Source organism: Malaclemys terrapin, chromosome 3, assembly GCF_027887155.1.
Source record: "Malaclemys terrapin pileata isolate rMalTer1 chromosome 3, rMalTer1.hap1, whole genome shotgun sequence".
Lineage (NCBI taxonomy): Eukaryota > Metazoa > Chordata > Testudines > Emydidae > Malaclemys > Malaclemys terrapin.
Window position 1 is genome coordinate 19146858 of NC_071507.1, and position 22468 is coordinate 19169325.

General features: G+C 44.2%; 1 protein-coding gene across 1 annotated transcript in view; it reads left to right on the forward strand.

The window, feature by feature from the left end:
• LOC128833535 (butyrophilin subfamily 1 member A1-like) overlaps positions 1–20051 on the forward strand; it is a 41845-nt gene extending 21794 nt beyond the window's left edge. The window contains exons 4-11 of the mRNA XM_054021493.1: positions 7389–7670; positions 8552–8668; positions 10260–10280; positions 10929–10949; positions 15887–15907; positions 16243–16263; positions 16362–16388; positions 19520–20051. Of these exons, the coding sequence (XP_053877468.1) occupies positions 7389–7670; positions 8552–8668; positions 10260–10280; positions 10929–10949; positions 15887–15907; positions 16243–16263; positions 16362–16388; positions 19520–20025 (1016 nt within the window). The 3' untranslated portion in view covers positions 20026–20051. The remainder of the gene's footprint in view (positions 1–7388; positions 7671–8551; positions 8669–10259; positions 10281–10928; positions 10950–15886; positions 15908–16242; positions 16264–16361; positions 16389–19519) is intronic.
• Positions 20052–22468: the final 2417 nt, after the last annotated feature.

Consider the following 22468-nt stretch of genomic DNA (forward strand, 5'->3'; position numbering starts at 1 on the left):
GAAAAATGGAGAACTTAGCTCTGGGGCCAGACTTTCAAGTCGCATACAGATCATAGCTCTTTGACGATGCTGTTAACTTCGAAAGGACTTGGATGAGTGGGAGGCCAGCTTGCTAGATGGTCAGCAAGACTACCGTCTTTCATGTATGTCACAGAATAAAGGCTGGGAATTTAAATTGTGATGCTTGTCCTGCCTGCCCTTGCCGACAGATGGTGGCAATGTAGTTGCACTTATAGCAGGCACCCCCACATCCATTACACAAGAATAATTCAAAGCTACTTGCTTAGCATGTCCCATTCAACAAAGATTGCAGGAACAGCTGATAACAAAATGGCCACACAACCCCAAATGCTTGATCCAGCTTTGCCCCTTTACTGTAGCGTACTCAAAACAATTCTGTACTAGATAGATGGGTATTATGAGGTACTGACTGGTTGGTTGTACCCGACACACTGCAGACAAAATTCATACATCTGGCACATGATACACATCAAGGGGCTGACAGAATGAAACCGTGTCTATGTGACCTGTATTGGGGCTAAGAATTCATGCTTAGGTTGAAGCAGCTGTAAAAACGTGCATTACTAGCCAGTTACATGACAAAATGGTGGTGATCATGTGCCACTATTACAGCCTGTTCTTCTTCCAGATGCCACATGGGAAAAGCTTGCCATTGATATTATATGTCCATTATTATATTTATATGTCATCTCTGCTACACTCATCAAGTTCGTGTTGATTGTCTTTAGCAGGGAAGGGAACCTGAAAAATTTGTGTTGGACAATGGAACACAATTTTCCTCACTGGAATTTGAAACCTTTCTGGCAGAAGGGAACATAAGTGGCTCTGTGGATATGGGGAAAGTCGTGGATGTGATATAGCTTGACTTTAGCAAAGCAATCTCACACATTCTTGCCAGCAAGTTAAAGAAGTATGGATTGGATGAATAGACTATAAGGTGGATAGAAAGCCGGCTAGATCGTCGGGCTCAATGGGTAGTGATCAACGGCTTGATGTCTAGTTGGCACCCAGCAACAAGCGGAGTGCCCCAGGGGTCGGTCCACTTTTGGGCACCCCCACTACAGAAAGGATGTGGACAAATTGGAGAGAGTCCAGCGGAGGGCAACAAAAACGATTAGAGGGATAGGGCACATGACTTACAAGGAGAGGCTGAGGGAACTGGGGTTATTTAGTCTGCAGAAGAGAAGAGTGAGGGGGGATTTGATAGCTGCTTTCAACTACCTGAAGGGGGGTTCCAAAGAAGATGGAGCTTGGCTGTTCTCAGTGGTGGCAGATGACAGAACAAGGAGCAATCATCTCATGTTGCAGTGGGGAGGTCTAGGTTGGATATTAGGAAAAACTATTTCACTAGGAGGGTGGTGAAGCACTGGAATGCGTTACCTAGGGAGGTGGTAGAATCTCCACCCATAGAGGTTTGTAAGGCCCAGCTTGACAAAGCCCTGGCTGGGATGATTTAGTTGGGGATTGGTCCTGCTTTGAGCAGGGGGTTGGACTAGATGACCTTCTGAAGTCTCTTCCAACCCTAATCTTCTACGATTCTATGACACTTTAACATTACATGTAGAAAATAATCATGTATTACAATCAAATTGATTGAGAAATTGAACAATTCCATAGAAGTTTGAAAGACAGTGTGGAGACAGCTATGCTGGAAAGAAAAGTGTGGACAATCTTCACTACGATTACTTATAAATCTACAGGGCTACACGCCATGCCACAACACAAAAGTCACCTGCTGAATTATTGCACAGTACAGAGATGCATACTAAATTAAACATTGCTGGATTGCACGGGCCTATATCTGATATATCATTGCTGCCGGATATCAGACAAACAGTTCAATGAAAACCACAAAAATATAAGATGCAGATAAATGCTGTGGGGTCAGGGAACTGAAATTCAAATGTGGCTTGTTTATAGAAGTATGAAAATCTGGAATGTTAGGAAAAGGAGAACCCAGGTTCAGTTCTTCACTGAAAATTGTTTCTAAAAAGGACTGTGACACTCTGTACCTCAGAGTAGCACCCTGGAACTCCCATATTCATCACTGTCATAGAATTATGATATGTTTTGTACAAAGTTTGCCTTGAGAGGTATCATTTTAAAAGTCTTGATCTGTTGAACATTAATATCCTGTTGGATTGTATGTGCTATCATGGTATAGGAAGTTATGAAGTTTTGCTAAGTATGTGTTACTGAAATATGTTGTGAGGTTGGGAACACCCACAACCAACCTTTCAGGTGCAACAATGGAGGAGGCAGTCAGTGGTTAATGGCTCATCAACACCCATCAAGGAAAGGATCTCAGAAACTGTATACAATGGAAACTTCTCAGAGAGAACACATAGACAATGGAGACTGCTTGACCAATGGAGACTACCTGATCCCCACACCACAGCAAAGGATTTTTCCAACAAGCTGGAAGAAACTATAAAAGAGGGGAAGTGACATCATCACTTGGCCTCACTCCCCCCCACAACTCAACACCTGGAAACATGTTTGGAGGACAAAGACTTTGTATGTGGGAGGGCGGTTTCAGGCTGGAAAAGAGTCCCAGCCTGTGTATTGAGGAACTATACTATCCTGTTTAGTTTATAGAACTCAGATTGTGAATTTACTTTTATTTCTTAGGTAACCAACTTTGATTTGTACATTCGCTACCTATAATCACTTAAAATCTATCTTTCTGTAGTTTATATTTTACCTAAAACAGTGTGGTTTGGTTGAAGTGCTTGGGAAATCTCAGCTCAGTTTACATCGAAGCAGGGGCAGTCTGGGTAATGAACTTATTCTGGTTAGGCTTCTGACGAGGGCAAGATGGTATAGCTCTGGGGTGCAAGGCTGGGGAGCTGGGGGGAATTGGCTGGGGAGCTGGGGGGGAATTGGCTGGAGCCTCCCTATTGTTGGTTCATGAATGACTGGGAGAAGCATTCATGTAACTCAGCTGGGTGTGTTGCTGTCTATGGATGGCTATGTAAGGGTAGTGCCTGCCAGGGGTATGTGGCTTGACCCACAGCATCACAGTGTGAGGGGCACCCCATGTTGGAGGGAGAGAGCGCTCAGTGGTCCCACAGTCCATGTTGCACCCCAGGGACCCAGTCACAAGAACCTCACACTTACAAGCTGTCAGATGGTCAGTCTGGAGCACTATTCATCTTGCCCCTGCTTACTAAGACATAGTGCAATGTTTCAGACTATCTAACTAGCCCTTTGCTGCTGACAATACAGGATAACTGACAGGATATTGGGCCTGACGAATATGCTGTCAGAGTCTGACAGCCAACTGTATTGGCTAGAGACTGTGTTCTGTGATTATTAAAGGAACAGTCTTCTATTATAACTAAAATTCTAATTACAGTTACATAACTACTTCTTAGTTATTGTTTATTTGCTAATTACATAATTTATGTTTATTATAGTAGCAGGTTATTGGATTAGTATTACTGCCGTAAGATTGAGTTTGTTCTAAGACGAGGGAAATGTGGTGTTGCTAGATCCAGCAGTGATTGCTGAGAGCTGTAGTCTTTGTTTAGAAGCCAACAGGAAACAGGAAGTGTAAATGTGGGTGTTGCTTCATTGTTGTCGTAATAAACCTTGTTGGATTTCACCCTTTTGGTCTCAGCTTCCACTGCTCAGCAAAGAATGAGATAATATTCAGTTAGGTAATAAATACACCATGATCTCCCCAGGCAGAGCTGCCAAGCAGCTCCTGGTGCCTTTTCACAACGAGGCTGCCAGAATGTGACTTAGGGCTTTCCTACACTAGGGGGACTACAGTGGCACTCTAGCTATGCCGCTGCAACCCCATAGTGCAGATGCAGACTAAAGCGATGGCAGGGTTTTCCCATTGCTGTAGGTAATCCACCTTCCCAAGCAACAGGAGCTAGCTCAATAGAAGCACTCTATTGTAATTCTTCACACCCCTGAGTGACATAGCTGTGTCAATCTACATTTGAAGTGTAGACCAGGCCTTAGAGCCTCTGGCCTTCTCTGCATGGGAAAGCTGTATCAGTTTAAATTAAACTGGTTTTTAATCCGGTTTATTTAGATGAGTGCGAACTCCTAAGTGGACGCTCCTACATCCATTTAAAGCAGGGGTCTCAAACTCAATTTACCGTAGGGCCAGTGCCAGTCCTCAAATCCTCCCAGCGGGCCACTAGTGTCACTGAAGATGGTGTTCAGAAAAGAAAACGTTTATATTGTATTTTTTTATTTTGAATTTCTTAGAAATAATAAAACTGTTACACAACTTTATACAATTCTTCGCCTGCCAGAGAGTTTTTAGTGTTTGCCAGACACCTGGCAATGCTTCAGTTCTGTCAGTTTGTTGATGTTTGGCCTCAGTAACTGTGCAGTTGAAACCTTCAGGATCGCAGCAAGGTGTGCATCAGATAGTTGTGTTCGGTATTTTGACTTGTTTATATTCATTGTGGAAAAAAGTGATGCTGCCTCCATGGCTGACTCTGCTCAGCCATAAGTGATGGTATCTCTGTCCCTCTCCCCCAGCCAATGGAAGTTGCAGGGGCCGCGCCTGCAGCAAACATTGCTGGCAGCGTGTCTGCATGCGTTTCTCCTCCGCAGGCCGCAGTGGGGAGGTTCTTGGGCCACAGATGGCCCGCAGGCCGGGACTTTGAGACCCCTGGTTTAAAGGCAGCTATCACTGGTTTAGTTAAACCTGTTCCAAACTGAGTTAAATAAACAATAAACAAAAATCAGTTTCATGTGGCTTTTTGCACCAGTTTAACTAGATGGTTTTCAACTTACACCTTGTGTTAAATCACTGCAGCTTCACAAGGTCTTTGTTTAGCAACTTAGTCACGAAAACCTGCAGCAACCCATGGTGCCACAGCCCAGGTCTACCCTAGGAGTTTGTTCCTAGTAGCTATGCCAGAGTACACTGTCGTCAGATGTTGATAGATATTTGGCTGTGTGTGTGTACTTTCAGCGTGCTTTCCAGCTCTGCGCAGATAGCAGAAACAGCAGGCTGTGATTGAACCACCCAATAAATTCACAGACTCGGTTTTCAGCAAAGGTACTTGGTCAGGTTTATTGCTGACGAGGCATGTTACTAATGCCCTGGCTCAATGGTTACAGGTACACTAACACATGTATGCCTGTGACAATGGACCAGCTCAGTGAATGGCCCCGACTTTCCATTTTCCCCTCGGCCAGACAAAGACACCCCCTCTGAGATACATCTTTATACACAGATACAAACAAGTTACTCATTACTCCTGATGTACCAGGGTGCCACCCTCTGACGTATTAGGGTGCCACCCGTTATCTTGTATATATTGGTTCGATCAAAAAATCTCTATCCATCATGCTGTCATCATGACTTTTTCCTTAAGATGGGTCAGCGTGTTCCTGTTCTCTTTGGGGAACGTGTTTGCTATCGAGGTGTTCTGGTGCCACCTTTCTGGAATGTGTTTGCATATATTTGTGCCTAACACTACTTAGGAATGTGTGTTTCTGCAATATCAGCCCTATTCTTGCCAGATTCTGTCTGCTTGCAAGCAGGCAAAACCTGACTTTGCTTCTTTGCTTTATATCAACAAGACTACTTTAGTTCAGGCTGGGGTGACCAGACAGTGAAAAATCGGGACGGGGGTGGGGTGTAATAGGAGCCTACATAAGAAAAAGAACCAAAAATTGGGACTGTCCCTATAAAATCGGGACATCTGGTCACCCTAGTTCAGGCCTCACACCAGGCCTCTGATACAAGGGCTTATGTTTCAGGTCCTCTTCCTACTACATAAACTATACCAGCAAAACGGTCCTGGTGGTTTATACCAGCAAAGTGACTTTGTACCACCTTATTTCACCCACCCTGAGCAAATCAAGTTTTATGGGGAATGGTCATAGCTTTGCCAGTATAACCGTATCTACACTAGGGGTATCTTGCTTTCTAGCATTGTCAGGCAACTGAGAGTATCTTCCTTATGAGTGTGCTACAGAATTCAGGAAACAGAGCAGGACCAGGGATATAAAGTTTAAACCAGAACTCTCGTTATAACATGACAAGATGGCACCTACAAACTTTCAGCATACAGCCTCTGCATGTATCTGATTCATGTGAGAGACCCCTGATAATGGGAGGCCTTCTGGTGATTAAACAACTAATTTTAAAGAGACTATAAATACACTATACTGCTGCATCACCCTTTCTTCATTCTTTAAACTTGTCCCAATAAATAACTGAACTTCTCAAACAAACAGGCCAGAGGCATGAGTAGAGAATTACAGCACTGATTGCTGTTAAATCTTCACCTGCGTACGTCTGAGACTGTTAACGCTTAACCTGCTGGCACTTATTTTTACCACTGGCGCAATCTGTCATCTATGTATGGGGAGAGGGATAGCTCAATGGTTTGAGCATTGGCTTGCTAAACCCAGCATTATGAGTTTAATCCTTGAGGGGGCCACTTAAGGATCTGGGGCAAAATCAGTACTTGGTCCTGCTAGTGAAGGCAGGGAGCTGGACTCAATGACCTTTTAAGGTCCCTTCCAGTTCTAGAAGATAGGATATCTCCATTAATTTATTTTATTTTTATTTATTTATGTCATCTCTGTAGACAATTGTCTTACGAGTCCTGGTCGCAAATGCGTGTGTGAGAGAGAGAGCGCGGGGGGGGGGGGAGGGAGGCAATAGGCCACATGTCCTCCCCTTCCTTACTAAGGCTGTGAAGTAACTGCTCACCTGCTACTGCAACTTGGCACTTAAGGTTTCTAATCCTCAGCCCCTCATACATTCCATAGAGTCATAGATGTTAAGGCCAGAAGGCACTTTTATGATCATCTAATCTGACCCTCTGTATGACACAGGCCAGAGAATTTCTCTCTGATTCCTGCATGCAGCCCAGTAACTTATGGGTGAGCTAGAGCAATTATTTATTAATTTATTTATTTTTAAGGAAGAGACTTACAATTCTGATTGAAGGACTACAGGAGATGGAGAATCCACCATGTCCCTTGTTCCACTGATTTAAGTACACACATTGTGAAAAATTTGCACCATATTTTGTCTGGCTTCAATTTCCTGCCACTGGAATTGTTATTTCCTGGAGCTCACAGCCAGTTTAGTTGGGCTGCTCGCTCTGTTCAATGATGCGGCCTATCATTTTATCCTGGAGCTGAAATTTGCTGTTCACGTTGAGATAGGCTTCCAGCTTTAGGGCTCAGGAATAATGAAACGCTTCTCACAGCCAGAGCCCAGCAGTGACGCAGCGAAAGGCTCTTGCCCTTCTACAGGAGGGACAACGATCCACTTTTTCCTTCTACTAAAGGCTTAAACGCTCACCTTCCAGGCTGAAGAGATCCATAATGCTTGTGTAGGGTTCACACAGGTTCACTCCATTTTCCTCTAGGTCTGGGCTCTACTCCTCGCATCTCTATCGACAGCTACCAGAGCGGAGGGATCCACATGGTGTGTGAATCTGCTGGATGGTACCCAGAGCCCCAGGTGCAGTGGAAAGACCTCAGCGGGAAGCACTTACCATCCCTGACAGAAAAAATAACTCAACATGATAACGGCCTGTATGCAGCACAAATTTCCATTATTGTAACAAAAACTTCCAGCCAGGATCTGTCCTGCTCTGTCAGGAACTCCCACCTCAACCCAGGGAAAGAGTCTGTGGTCTACATTGCAGGTTGGTGTTCATCAAAGCCACACAGTTCAGCCATTCACCAAAAAGGGGGCATGTTTAGGGCTAATTTAAATATTGGATTTACAACGTGCATGTGCATAGAGCTGCGCAGAGGCTATTCGTTAAACACCGCATGTGGTGAATTTAGGGGAGGTTAGACTTCACGAACCGGCCTTCCAAGCTGCAGAGGGAGTATAATGAAACGTGGCTAATTTTCGGGGGAGGGGTGTTTAAGTGTGTCTTATTATTGTTAACACCGTTAACATGCCTGGAGTTGAATTGGAATACGCAATGGAGACGGACTCTTGCAAAGTTTCTGTAGTATAGAAAAAGCCCCTTTGTGCAGCCAGAATGGGCTCTCAAAGTTGAGCTGGGAGGGAAATGGTTCCCTGTCCAATGAAGATTTTCAAATCTTCAAAAAAATTCCTTTTCCCCATGGGGACATAACTGACACTTTTCAAAAGTTTTAATTAAAAACAAGAGAGAGAAGAGAGAGACCCCCACCTCGCAATAGTCTGCTGGTCAGGTTCTCACCTGGGATTGGGGGTCAAATCCCTGCTCCAAATCAGGGAGAGCAGGAATTTGATCCTGGATATCCTCTGTGAGTGTCCTAGCCACTGGGCTAGTGGATATTCAGGGGTTTCACTCCTTCTCTGGTTTTGACCAGAAATCCCATCCTGGATCCAAGAATCCTTTCCTGTAAAAAATATTTGGTTATGATGAATTGTCATTTTCTGACCAAAAAAACAAAACAATTTAGTTGAAAAATTCCTGACCACCTCTACTTCCAACCAGTGGCACAATGCCATGATCACCACAAAGGTCCTGCTAGTGACACATCTGTTCTATCAATGTTTCCAAGTTAATGAGGCTTTGTCTTACAGATCCATTCTTCCTGAGGGGCTACCCCTTTAAGGTGGCTATGTACATATTCCTGGTTGTTGTGGGTTTGCTCACTTTCACAGCAAGCTACTTCTTCCGGAAGCAACACAAGGCAAAAGGTAAAGTTATAAGGGGACACTACAATGTACTCAGAGATTTCCTTTCAACTATAAATTAGTTGAGAGTGGAGGTGGTTTCTCCATAGTTAAAGATGCAGCTACATTTTTATTTGAAGCCATATTTTGCTTCCTCTCTAAATTTCTCAAGAAAAGTCAGATTACCCTAAACTGGGAGTTCAGGACAGGCCCTGGGGTGGAATTTGTGAGGGAAATCTGAAGTCTTCCATTACTTTTTTGCCCATATCTTGGGAAATAAATGAAGGGCTTAGGAGCCACATGAAACATATCACTGGATTCCCATAGCTAATGTCTAAAGGATGAAACCAAATGCCAAAACCAATGCCCATGATTTACAATATGAAATGATGAGCCCTTCCCTTTGGAAATACGGAGTGCTAACAGAACACCTGCGTAGTGCAGCAAGAGAGACACTCAGCCGTCAAAATGCCCTTAGCCTAAGAACGCTGCACTGGGCTTGGAAATGAGAGTTCTGGGCTCAAATATGCCAGTGATTGGTTTTGTGCACTTCACAACCCTTAGCAGAGAGCACAGCCAGGGATTGCACAGCAGCAGGGTTAAAGCAGCCCAACTTTTACGTGGAGACAAGCCCTTGGTGACTTGCCCTAACTCACACGGAGAGTCTATGGTAGAGCCAGGAATTGAGCCATGGTGCGAGTCCCAGGTGAGGGTTCTAACCCCTGCCTCTCAGGGCCCTGTCTATGAAGGTAGCCACTCCTGTCCTTAGCTCATCAAGATCTAAGGCAGAGAACCAATGTTTAGCTAGAGACCACTTTAAAAATAACACCGGCAATTATTATTTCCCTTCCTGCTGCCTGGCATTATTGACTGTCACCACCCAAACTCTGCTCTGAATATGGAGCTATTCATTTCCTCATGGGCTTTCCAGTGATGCTCATCACTGCAGTGTCTGAGCCTCACAAATTGCCTGCTAGCTCTGGTAGTGTCAGTCCCATTTCCTCTCCTGTAGCCCGGTTTTTCAAAGAATCTTTTATCCTGCACAGGGGTGAAGCAATGGTGCCCAATCCTATGGGGCTGCAGACGGTCCCTTCCTGACCTGCCAGACAACATGCCAGTCTCTCTCTGTCACGATCTCCTTTCCAGCAATTCTGTATTTTTCTGTACTACCAAGTTCCGTGTGGATAGCCATTCTCAGGGCCTGGCTCCCAGTCAGGCACAGGAGGCTGTTCTCCACAGGAGTATTGAAATGGGCTGTGACCGAAGCCTGGGTAGCTGAGGAGATTTGGTTGTTTTCATGCTGTTGGGCCTAGCTCAGTACCAGTCCAATCCAGCCAAGCTGATCTTTATTCCCAAGTCAGTTGAGGAGGCTGCACAAATATGTTCCAGGGTTTGGGTTCTAATTGAACAGGAGAACTTTAACCACAGGTGGGAGAATCGCTACGACAGGCAAGTGCAGGCCCCTGTGATACACAATACAAGGGGGTCAATGGGAACGGTTCTAGTGGAAGTCTGTTGATATAGTTAATTACCAGCCAACCAGTGCTCTGTAGAACGTGCAGCATTTGTACTGGACTCTCCCCCTTTCTAACAAGTCTTTCCTCTTCTCTCGTAGCGGTGCATGTTGCAGAGAGAGGTAAGGCTCTTCTATGGGAACTGCATTGGGGGGTGAGAAGGAGCATCTAGAGCTTTGGAACAAGTTGCTGGTGCCTCCCAGGCAGCTGTTAGGGGATCTGATGAACGAATCCTCATCTTGGTAGTTATTACATGCAAAGCAGAGCGCTGCCCATCCCCCTCCTACCCGGCAAGTCTCTGCAAAGCACCCCTGAGAGCCCCAAGGATGGCAGGAATTTGCCCCACATGGACAGGCATAGGGTGTAGGCAAGTGTACGTTATAGTGACCCTTCACTCTGTCACTCACTGGGATGTCAATGAGGTGAAGGTGTTTTTCACTTCCTCCTAAGTTTATAACATAACCTTGATGTAGATGGTGGCTGGGGCAGTGGCTGGGAAAAGGTCAGTCTCAGAAGCAGAACTGTGAATTTCCAGCCTTTCTGACATCCTAAGCTTGTGTTTTGGTAAATTTCATCACTAGAACATTATTTTATGGTTTGTTTTAACCACAGCCTCAAGTTCTTAAAGTTAACAGCGTTTTTCATTTGGGATAATTATCTTTCCGTTAATTTTTATGGGACTGAAGCAGGGCCTGAGCCCGAATGCTTATGGAATTATTTATGTGATGTGCTATTAAGAAACTTACATTACATTCTGTTCTTGTTTTTAGGGAAACTCGTTGCTGACCTTGGTAAGTGTCATAACCCTCTTCCTGTTATAAACCTTGTTCCTTGTTCCACTAGGGGATGGAACTTCCCTGATCCCTGAACCCTCCTGACCTGACACTACACATCCCCCAACTCCCTCTGTCTCCCTCACCCACATCTCCCTCTGCCCTTCAACTTTCAGATGGTCACCACCAGCTGCCTGCCTCTACACTCTTGCTCATGAATCGCATCCTGGCCCATGACTCTTATTTGCCTCTCCACATTGCCATGACCCCCACAATCATTTCCCAGCGCCACACCAACATTGACCCTTGCCAACTCCATGCACATCCACATCCCCTACACTTACACAAAACAAGGACATTCCAACACAAAACCATTTGTTTCCAATTAAGCTTGAGCATTTCTATATAAATTCAAAGGCTGAGATCATAACATTCTGGCACTGACACAGAATGAGATCACGGTCATGTTGAAGGATCACATTTAGTATCAGAGACAAGTATGTTGTAGAACCAATGCCAAGATTTCAGTTCTCTAGTCACAAACTTTACTCCTATATTGACTTCTTGCTAGAGTTCAATTTGTTTGGGTGACTTAAGTATGGCTTTCAGTAGTTTTCTTTTTTAATATTTTTATAAGTGGAACCATAAGTTTTAATTTCCACAATTTTAAAAGTTTGAGAGTTTAAAATACTTTCTTTTTAGGCTTTTTTTTTGGGGGGGGAGGCTGGTGGCACACCTTCTCAACCTGGAGTTCAGGCTTACAAAGAGTTTGGGGAAGTTTTGTGTTTGTTGTAATGTTCTTTGAAATGTGCCCTACAGAATGGTATGCAAGATACAAGGAAGGGCATATTTGCATTTTTTGACAAATTGGAGTAAAACAAGCTCATAAGCTGATGGTCTCCTAATAATTTTCAAAGAACACATCAAAATTCATCTACTTACAAAAACATAAAATAAAGCAACAAATACCTCTACATTAAGATATTCTAGCTTCTGACTGATTGTATTCTGACCTCCATAGAGAGGTCTATCTGTATCACACTGTCAGTCAATCTCTTTAATAATCACAGCGCAGTTACATTAATTATCCCCAGGTACCTGGCAGCATGAGATCGCATCTTTTGCCCTTTTCTTTCTTTAAATCAGAAATGGAGAGCGAGAGAGGTAAATGTTTTGGGCCAGTGGCAATGTGTTAGCAATTGTATGTAAATATCTCCAAAGGACGGGGGGGAATGGGAGTTTCTCTTTCTGTCTGGATGATGTGGTTAATGGGATGAGGGATCATTAAAGATCCCTTCTACTGATGCAACAACCTCATGATCCTGCCTAGAAGCTATAGCAGCAGACCTCACTGCCCGGCTGCAGCTGCTGCAAGCCCAGCTCTGTCAGCAGCAGGAGCAGTTCATGGGCTGGCAGCCAGAGGTGCAACTGGCCAAGCAAGAAAGGACTCGCCAGTGGAGAGAAGGTCTCCTGTGGCAGTTCACAGATCTGTCCTGGTGGAAATTTGAAGACCACTGAGGGGGGTCTCTTGGGTGTTTGAGGCCCAACCTGGCCAAACTGGCTTGGAAGATGAGGTGGAGGATTTTCTAAACACACCCAGGAAGGCTGCCAACCTCATTGGGAGGAGAGGGGCTGGGCTAGCTTAGTGATGCCCTTCTCCACGGTTGAGGTCAAGTCATACTCCTCTCTGACTCTGTCAGCAAAGGCACCATGAATGGTCTGGGCCAAACCCTTTCCTCCTGGAGTCTGTCGACAGACAGTAGCCCAGTGATTCCTGGACATAGCTATTTCCTGAGTTAAACCTTGAGTTTAGGACAATGAAAGAGATTATGGACACATAGTCCTGCAACAATTAGGGCTGGTCAAAAAATTTGCAAAAACATTTGCAAATGAAAGATGCCATTTCATTTAAATGTTTTGATGAAATGTTCAATAGGAAAGGGATGAAACGTGACATTTAAACATCATCAAAATGTTTTATTTTGACATCATTGTTTTGATTCGTTTTGTTTTGATTTTTATATTATATTAAAATATTATTTTTAAATTACATTGTATTTATATAATATGTATAGTATTATATCTATGCTCCATATTTAATATTTTAATATAATATACGTATAAATGAAATACCTGAACACAATAAAGTTGAAATCAAACATTTTAACACTATGAAACAAAATGTGTCTATATTGTTGAACCAAAATATTTTGATGCTCCTAATAAGAACATAAGAACGGCCTATACTGGGTCAGACCAATGATCCGTCTAGCCCAGTATCCTGTCTTTCAACTGTAGCTAGTTCCAGATGCTTCAGAGGGAGTGAAGAAAACAGGGTAATTTATTGAGTGATCCAGCCCCTGTCGTCCAGTCCCAGCTTCTAGCAGTCAGAGATTAAGGGACACCCAGAGCATGGGGTTGTGTGCCTGACCATCTTGGCTAATAGACATTGATGGACCTGTCCTCCATGAACTTATCTCAACCAAAATGGAACCAGATTGTTGAGCAGTTTTAAACTAAGGGCTGGGGGAAAGCCAACTGGTACGGAGGAGCACGTCGATTGGACAGCGACATCCCTTAGGAGAGGATCTTCTAATGGAGATTCTCTATGTCCTAGTAAGGAGGAGAGGATGGAAGATGATAAAATACAGGTAGGATCTGATGAGAAACAGTCAAATGAAAAAAAGTCCCATTCAATTACATCATGTAATGGGAGACAGCTAAAAAGTGACAAGTTTTTAAAGTTCTTATATACCAATGCTAGAAGTCTAAATAATAAGATGGGTGAACTAGAGTGCCTCATATTAAATGAATATGTTGATATAATAGGCATCACAGAAACTTGGTGAAATGAGGATAATCAATGGGGGACAGTAGTACCAGGGTACAAAATATATCGGAAGGACAGAACAGGTCATGCTGGTGGGGGAGTGACACTATATGTGAAAGAAAGGATACTTCAAGTCTGCAGTACCATCTATAACATGCTTTTGCCTCCTGTTCTTGTGCTACAGATAACCCACCGTTTACCCCTTTTTGCAGATAATTTATGAATATATTAAATAGTACTGGTCCCAGTACAGACCCCTGGGGGACAGCACTATTTACCTCTCTCCATTCTGAAAACTGGCCATGTGTTCCTACCCTTTGTTTCCTATCTTTTAACCAGTTACCGATCCATGAGAAGATCTTACCTCTTATCCCATGACTACTTACTTTGCTTAAGAGTCTTTGGTGAGGGACCTTGTCAAAGGCTTTCTGAAAATCTAAATACACTTATCCACTGGATCCCCCTTGTCCACATGCTTGTTGACCCCATCAAAGATTTCTAGTAGATTGGTGAGGCATGATTTCCCTTTACAAAAACCGTGTTGACTCTTCCCCAACAAATTATGTTCATCTATGTGTCTGACAATTTTGTTCTTTACTATAGTTTCACACAGTTTGCCCTGTACTGAAGTCAGACTTACCAGCCTGTGATTGCTGGGGTCACCTCTGGACCCCTTTTCAAAAATTGGCGTCACATTAGCTATCCTCCAGTTATTTGGCCACCAGTTCATCAGCCTGAACCCACCCCTGGATACTCTGGTCAACCTCCAGAGGAAAGTCCTGGAGTTCTTCTGGCTGGGGAAGCACTAGGTCTCTGCAGGTATCCTGAGCCTCCTTCTGGAAGATAGAGGACAGGGCATGGCATGCGTTCTCAACCAGGTCCAAACTTTCCATCTTGAGGCCCTGTAGAGTCTCTCTTATACTGAACATGGTCTGACATGGAGCACACCTTCCTCAGCTACCTCCAAGGAATCTGATATGACCGGCAGCTGTTTTATCTCCATCCAAGAGGTCTCCCTCAAGATCTCTCAAAGCTGATGGCCTTTCACAAGGACCTCCTCAGGACCTGGAAGTTGATCTCTGCAGCCAAGTCCATTGCAGTCACCGAGTGCGTAGGTCTCCTTGCTGAATCCCAGTTCATGGACGTACCGCTGATGCGGTTTTCAGACTCCCCTGATGTTTTTTATTGTGGTGAGATGGAGGCCTTGGCACATGAATACCTCCTTCTCGACCTCTTGTTGGCCATATATCAATCAGGGAGGAGGGGTTGGATGAAGGAGTTCCCTGCGACCAAGACTGTGGGGCTCAATTTTGTGCACTTGTCCATTCACATCTCCAGGCAGAGTTCCTCTGCATGGTATCAACTAGCTCCCTGGACTGTTTTGAGGACCAGTGTGCACTTTCCAATGTTCTCTGCTCTGTCTTCCCTCTGGAACCCTGATTGTAAATCTATGACCCGCACTTCCATTCCTGTTTTTTCGATTATTGTTCCCCGGAATGAATTGATCCATGTGCTTTTTTCTGGTCCTGGAAGTCCTTTTGGTTTACATGGGGACTGAATAGGCCTGTCTATGGAATGAGACTACTGTGAAAAAACTACTATGTGATCATATAATTAAAGATTGTATGCATATGCAAAAGGGACCTGAATTAAAGTTGTACAAGGAAACTTAATTCTGGCATTTTCTAATTTTGAGTGCTTGACCTGGCAACCTAAATAACATTTCAGACATAGTTTGTTAATATAATTTCATAGGTTTTTAGTTTTTAAAAAATCTGTAATTAAAATGTCTTCACCCCACATCATTAAATTTTGCATCCCAGCCCTTTAATGCTGTAGTATCTCCTGCTACCATTTGAGCTAAAGGACTACCTACATTAGAGGACAGCAGGTGTAAGCTGCTATTCCTCCCATGGAATAGCTATTCGATGAGTTCTACACATCCTCCTGTAATATATATCTATATAGATATAGAGATATACTTCTATAGTTTGTTTTGAAAATATTAACCTTAACTTAAAGTAACTACATTTTCAGTTTCAGTAGCTAGGTAAATGTGTATTCACTGAACAAGAGCTCTTTTGTAAATTTGTTATATATTAATTTGTTTTTATTTGTCTTTTAGAAAACCTCCAGGATAAGCTTGGTAAGTTCCTTTCATCTTTAGCATAAACTTCAAGAAAAGTTGTCATACTCAGACTGTCTGTGTTCAGTAGAGTTCTCATCTCTATTCCTCCAGTGAAACAGCTATTGGAAGAGTTCTATCTATCTATCTATCTATCTATCTATCTATCACTATACTCGACTATACAGTTTGTTTTGATAATATTAACCTTAACTTAAAGTTAACTAAATTTTCAGTTTCAGTATCTAAGTAAAGGAATTCTTTATGAGCAAAACCATTATCAAAATATGGACTTACTTGAACAAGAGCTCTTTAGTAATTTATTAGATATTAATTTCTTTTTATTTGCTTTTTAGGAACGCTCGAGGCTGAGCTTAGTAAGTTCCTTTTATCTTTAGTATAAACTCTGTGTTGTCATACTCAGACTATCTGTGTTCAGGGGAGTTCTCATCTCTATGCTTTTGCTTGTTTTTAGGATGGAGAAAAACTCAAGTATATGGAGGTAAATAAAGCTGATGTTTTACCAATGTCAAAATCTGACCTGACCCCAATAGTTCTCTGCTTTCCCCTCTTTTAAAATGAATGAGTCTCACGTGAAAAGTAAAGGATTAGAAATACGTAGTAATTTCAGTGTGGATGGGAAGAGACAGAGGTTCCCTAGGTTTTTTATAGACTAGGGATGTGCCCCTTTGGTAAAGTGGTGAGTAGCGAGAGGATATTTTTCCCTAGGCATTATGGGCCCAATTCTCCACTGAATTTGGCCATGTATTTTCAGGTTAGTCCTTGTTTTATGCCTAATATTGACCCTGTATTGATATTATCTAATCATTAAGTTGCTGAATATTCTCTTCCTAGTAGCAAGATTTCTATAACTATAATTAAGGCCCTACCAAATTCATGGCCATGAAAAACACGTCACAGACCATGAAATCTAGTCTTCCCCTGTGAAATCTGGTCTTTTGTGTGCTTTTACCCTATACTAAACAGATTTCATGGTGGAGACCAGTGTTTCTCAAATTGGGGGTCCTGACCAAAAAGGGAGTTGCAGGGGGTCGCAAGGTTATTCTAGGGGGATCGCGGTATTGCCACCCTTACTTCTGCACTTCTGCCTTCAGAGTTGGGAGTGGCAGCTGCTAACTGAGGGTCCAGCTCTGCAGACAGCAGCACAGAAGTAAGAGTGGCAATACCATACCATGCCACCCTTACCTCTGCACTGCTACTGCCGGTGACTCTGCCTTCAGAGCTGGGCTCCCGGTCAGCAGCCACTGCTCTCCAGCTGCCCAGCTCTGAAGACAACACTGCCACCAGCAGAATTAAGGGTGCCAATACTGCACCTCCCCAATAACCTTGAGACCCTCTCACAACTCCTTTTTGGGTCAGGACCCCTACAATTACAACACTGTGAAATTTCAGATTTAAATAGCCGAGATCATGAAATTTATTATTTTTAAAATCCTCTGACCGTGAAATTGACCAAAATGAACCGTGAATTTGGTACGGCCCTAACTATAGTGTTTTAAATGCCAGTTTCTGTTCAGGGAAATATGAAGAAATTAAAACTGCTTTTCCCTCCCCTCCATATGGATGGGGAGCTGAATTCTGGTGGATATTAACAAGTTTCAGGCAATGTCATCATCTCTTTTTATCAGATTATCATATTTTCAAAATTACATGGTAAGGTGAGGAGTAGCAGGACCTGGGGAATGGTGATGATGGGATTTGGAGCCCTTCAGTTGTAGATTTCTTGTCTAAACCCCAGCATCTGAGGGCTGATTTGGGGGTCTCTGTGCCATGAGCTGCTGGCTTGGTGAGAGTTCAGGGTCTAATAGACAGGTGTATACATAGATCAAAATGATCACAGGTTTTGGGTGTACTCGGATACTAGACTTCGTCACTACCCTAATATCTGTTCTTTTCCTGCTTTGGGACCTGAATCGCATGTGCTGACCTTTATACATGTGCAGAGTCCTGTTAACTTCACTGGGACTCCATGTAGATAGTCCACACTGACAGGCCTTTGCATAAAAAACAGATTGCTTTCATGAGAGGAGCTGTACAGAGAGCTGCAAACACAATCCTGCAATGCGCAGAACCTTATGGAGGGGAGAGGCACATCTGCCGGAATGTGCATACATTCACATCAGACGTGCTGACAACAGCTGCACAGTGCAGCTGCACTGTGCTGGGGAGGATGTGCCAGCATCTGCACCCACTACCTGTTCATAAGGGTCTGCAACACCCAAAAGGAGGCATGTAAGGGGACCCACATACACACTGGATGCTTCTATTGCAGTGGTACTAAGCCCTTACACACAGTATGCAAATAGGTACTCAGCGCCCATTACCTTGGAGAATGGATATGTCTGCTAGGAGACATAGATAAGGCAGTGCTGTGTTGTTCCCTCTACAACCTCATTGGATGCTAAATTATATTAAATGAGTTCCCCCCCTCCCCCCCCCGCAATGCATCATTTTCTGCCCCCAAGCAGAACTGAGCCCTGAGGTACTAAGTGTTTTGACTAAATCACTTAAGCATTTTGAAAACCCCTGGGATCTTAACTTCATTCTCTTGGCCTAGTAGATTTTGGAGTTTGCCTACATGGTAACTGGAACCAAAATCACTCAGTCAGTTCTATATCACACCGTTAGTTATTCTGATGCAAATCTGTGTGTGTATGCCCATGAAGAAGGCACAACCATAGCTGCAATGTTTTGTGAAGCTTCATGTGTGAAATTTATACAAATTATTTCTTGTGCTAATTTGCATATTTACAAATAATGTGCACCTGGTCAGTACAAGAAATGGCAGCAGAAGGCAGCTCTGGAATGGTGCCAGAACACTCCAGAGTGACATTCAAGCACTTTTTTTGAATGGGGTTTCAGTGCCAGAGAAGCCCCATTCTTCCCCTCAAGCCAGGCAGGGATGCCTTTACCTCTGCACAGGCCAAAGGGTCCTGGCAGGAGTGTAGTGATACCCCCACTCCTCTTTTGCTGCCCGTGAGCAAATGCCTGGATCAGTGTCAGCCGAGTACCAAAGGAGAAGATACAGCAAGGGAGGAGGGAGGCAGAAGCAGCTAAGTCACAGGACCTGTTCATCAGCCTTGTCCTGGCGCTGGCCAAGACAGCATCCATCACGTCAGGAGGTGGAAGCTGGACGGGGACGGTGCTCTGTAACTGTGAGGCCTATTTACACTCCCTTGTCTGATCACGCCACTGGCCACTGAGTCCTGAGATGCCTGTGAGGTGTGTGGGGGCGGGGGTGCTGGCAGGGGTTCTCTGCTCTGTGTCCCCCTCCGGATCCCTCATTTTTTGCCTCACTCCTGCTCCTGGTGTCTCCTTTGTTGTCCCAGGTACTCAACTGTGGCCTGGGTTTAGTGGTTCCTCTCGGTTAGTTGAGTGGATGGGCCTTAGTCCTGGGTGGGCCTAGACCCGCCCATCCCAGACCTGCAAACAGCACAGCAGCAGCTCCAGGTACCTGGGTGGAGGGAGCTGCAATTAATCCTTACCCAGCTCTAGCAGTGTCCGCTCCTGGCAGCAAGACAGAAAATTAGGGGCTGTCCTGGCCAGAGCAGGGCTGCTAAGTCCTCCCCCAGAGCTGAGCTCTGCCTCTGATGCTTTGATTCTCTCTCTCAGAAGTGAAGATAACTCTGGATCCATGCACAGCTCATCCTGGGCTCAAGCTGTCTGAGGACCAGAAGACTGTGACATGGGAATCCAAACATCAGGATCTGCCTGACAATCCCGAGAGATTTGATGAAGTTTTCTGTGTGCTGGGTTCTGAGGGATTCACTTCAGGGAAAATTTACTGGGAAGTGGAGGAGATGGGGAGAATCTGGGCCATAGGGGTCGTCAGAGAGTCTGTGAGGAGGAAGGGACAAATCAAATTTACCCCCGAGGAGGGGATCTGGGGGATAGAACAGTCCAGGGGTCACTACTCAGATCTCGCCACCCCTGAGGTCCCCCTGCTACTGTGTGAGACACCCAAGAAGGTATGGATCTATGTACACTATAAAAAGGGGCAAGTGGCATTTTTCAACCCAGATAATGGTGATCTGATCGCCAATCTCACAGCTTCTTTCAATGGGGAGAAAATATTCCCCTTTTTCTGGGTCTGTTCCCACCTCACACTAACCAGCTGAGACACTTGGAGATCAGATGGGGGGGGGGGGGGAGGTGTAACTTGTTCCATTGGAGCCACAGCTCTGTCTCCAGCATTCGCTGTGGCACTGGGGCTCTCCACTGGCCCCACAGCCACAGAAAGCAGGGAACAGCCCATGTCTCTGCTGCTTCTCTCTATCTCTGTGGGGCCTGCAGAGGCCCCAGGCCCAGGAAGTGAGCAATAATCATGCTGGCTGTGTGGGGCAGGGATGGTGCTAAGTAGTGGGAACTGGAGAGAGGAAATTGGGGAGAAGGTGGGGAATTATTCTTAACTCTGACCCGTGCTACAAACCATATGCTACAAACATACCAACAAGCTCTTTCAGTACAGATGCAGAACCACAACATTCTCAGCTCTGTCATTGGCAGAGCCTCCCCGTCAGAGTCACCCACGTGCTTAGGGTGGGGTCTGGTGATTCCTCACCATCTCCCTCCCCTTTACTGCTGGGATCCAGTGATTGCTTATCATACTGCAGGGACTTGATCCCAGTCCTAAAAGATGCTCTGTCTCGAAAAGATGCAAAGAGGGAACCAGATGACATTACCGCCTCCATGGCCATGTCCCGAGTTAATGCATGCTGTAGTCAAACCAGCAAAGTTGCCATTTGCACTGCAACCACTGAAGGGCAGAGTTTCTGCATGCTGACTTTACACTGTTATGCTGGAAGGTGTTAGTGACTGCCATCGATCACAGATGAGGGTAATGTCCATGGGTGTGCTAAATACACTTATTTTTTAATGGAAGGCATAATTAACCCCCTTTGTGGAGTAAGATAGCTGGAAACCATAGGAGACTGGTAACTGCCGATAGTAAGGGGTTTAAACATAAATTTAAAGTTTATGGTGGTTTCAAGGATTCAAGGCAGGTACTCATGAGACAAAGGAGTTCTGGTTTCTAGCGCTACTTTTCATAGAATCATAGTGGAAGGGACCTCGAGAGGTCATCTAGTCCAGTGCCCTGCACTCAAGGCAGGGCTAAGTATTATCTAGACTATCCCTGACAAGTGTTTGTCCAACCTGCTCTTAAAAATCCCCAGTGATGGAGATTCCACAACCTCCCTAGGCAATTTATTCCAGTGCTTAACCACTCTGACAGTTAGGAAGTTTTTCCTAATGTTCAACCTAAACCGCCCTTGCTGCAATTTAAGCCCATTGCTTCTTGTCCTATCCTCAGAGGTTAAGAAGAACAATTTTTCTCCCTCCTCCTTGTAACAACCTTTTATGTACTTGAAAACTGTTATGTCCCCTCTCAGTCTTCTCTTCTCCAGACTAAACAAACCCAGTTTTTTCAATCTTCCCTCACAGGTCATGTTTTCTAGACCTTTGATCATTTTTGTTGCTCTTCTCTGGACTTTCTCCAATTTGTCCACATCTTTCCTGAAATGTGGCACCCAGAACTGGACACAATACTCCAGTTGAGGCCTAATCAGCACGGAGTAGAGCAGAAGAATTACTTCTCGTGTCTTGCTTACTGCTAATACGTCTCAGAATGATGTTTGCTTTTTTGGGCACAGCATTACACTGTTGACTCATATTTAGCTTCTGATCCACTATGACCCCCAGATCCCTTTCTGCAGTACTCCTTCCTAGGCAGTCATTTCCCATTTTGTATGTGTGCAACTGATTGTTCCTTCCTAAGTGGAGCACTTCGCATTTGTCCTTATTGAATTTCATCCTATTTACTTCAGACCATTTCTCTTTTTGATGTCATGTTTTACAATACTATGTAAAAGCAGATGGAGACTGTTCTGAAAGAGAGCTACACATGAAGAAAACTGATTATATGTTTGTACATGCATTCAAAATCTTAAAGAAAGTTGTCCTAATATATGGCTAGCATTTAGGCAGATTTGTACGTTGCTGGCTCTGACACTTGAGATTCTTTAAAAAAGAGCACTCACAGAAATTCTTATGCATTCTGTCATTTGTTTCTTTGGTGTGCTCACTGCTACCTTAGAATAAAGTGCCAGAATCAGTCTTGTGAATAATATATCCCCAACACAACGCCAACACAACTGCAATACGGCTTTATAATTACAACCAAACCAAATGAGGTTTTGATAGAAAAATAATAGTCCTATCCCTCGTTCACGTTCCCAAGCACTAAGATAACAAATGATTTATATTAGCGCACTAGATGCATATTAATTTCATAGGCAGAGTCAAGGAATTTTCCTGATTCTCGTGGCAAAGATGCAAGCTGATCGTTAAACAGCGCAGAATACAAGCATTGCCATGGGGATGAAAGCTCTGAATAATAGTAGCAGCTTAGCCCTCCAACGAGTTTATATTTCCCAGAAAAATTCCTGCAACTGCTCAGAGATATGGTCGTTCTGCACTTTGTGGTTTAGAGAAATTCAATGGAAGATGGCTGCCAAGAGACATACACTGTCTCACAGCGCGCAAGCAGGCAGCGAAGTACAC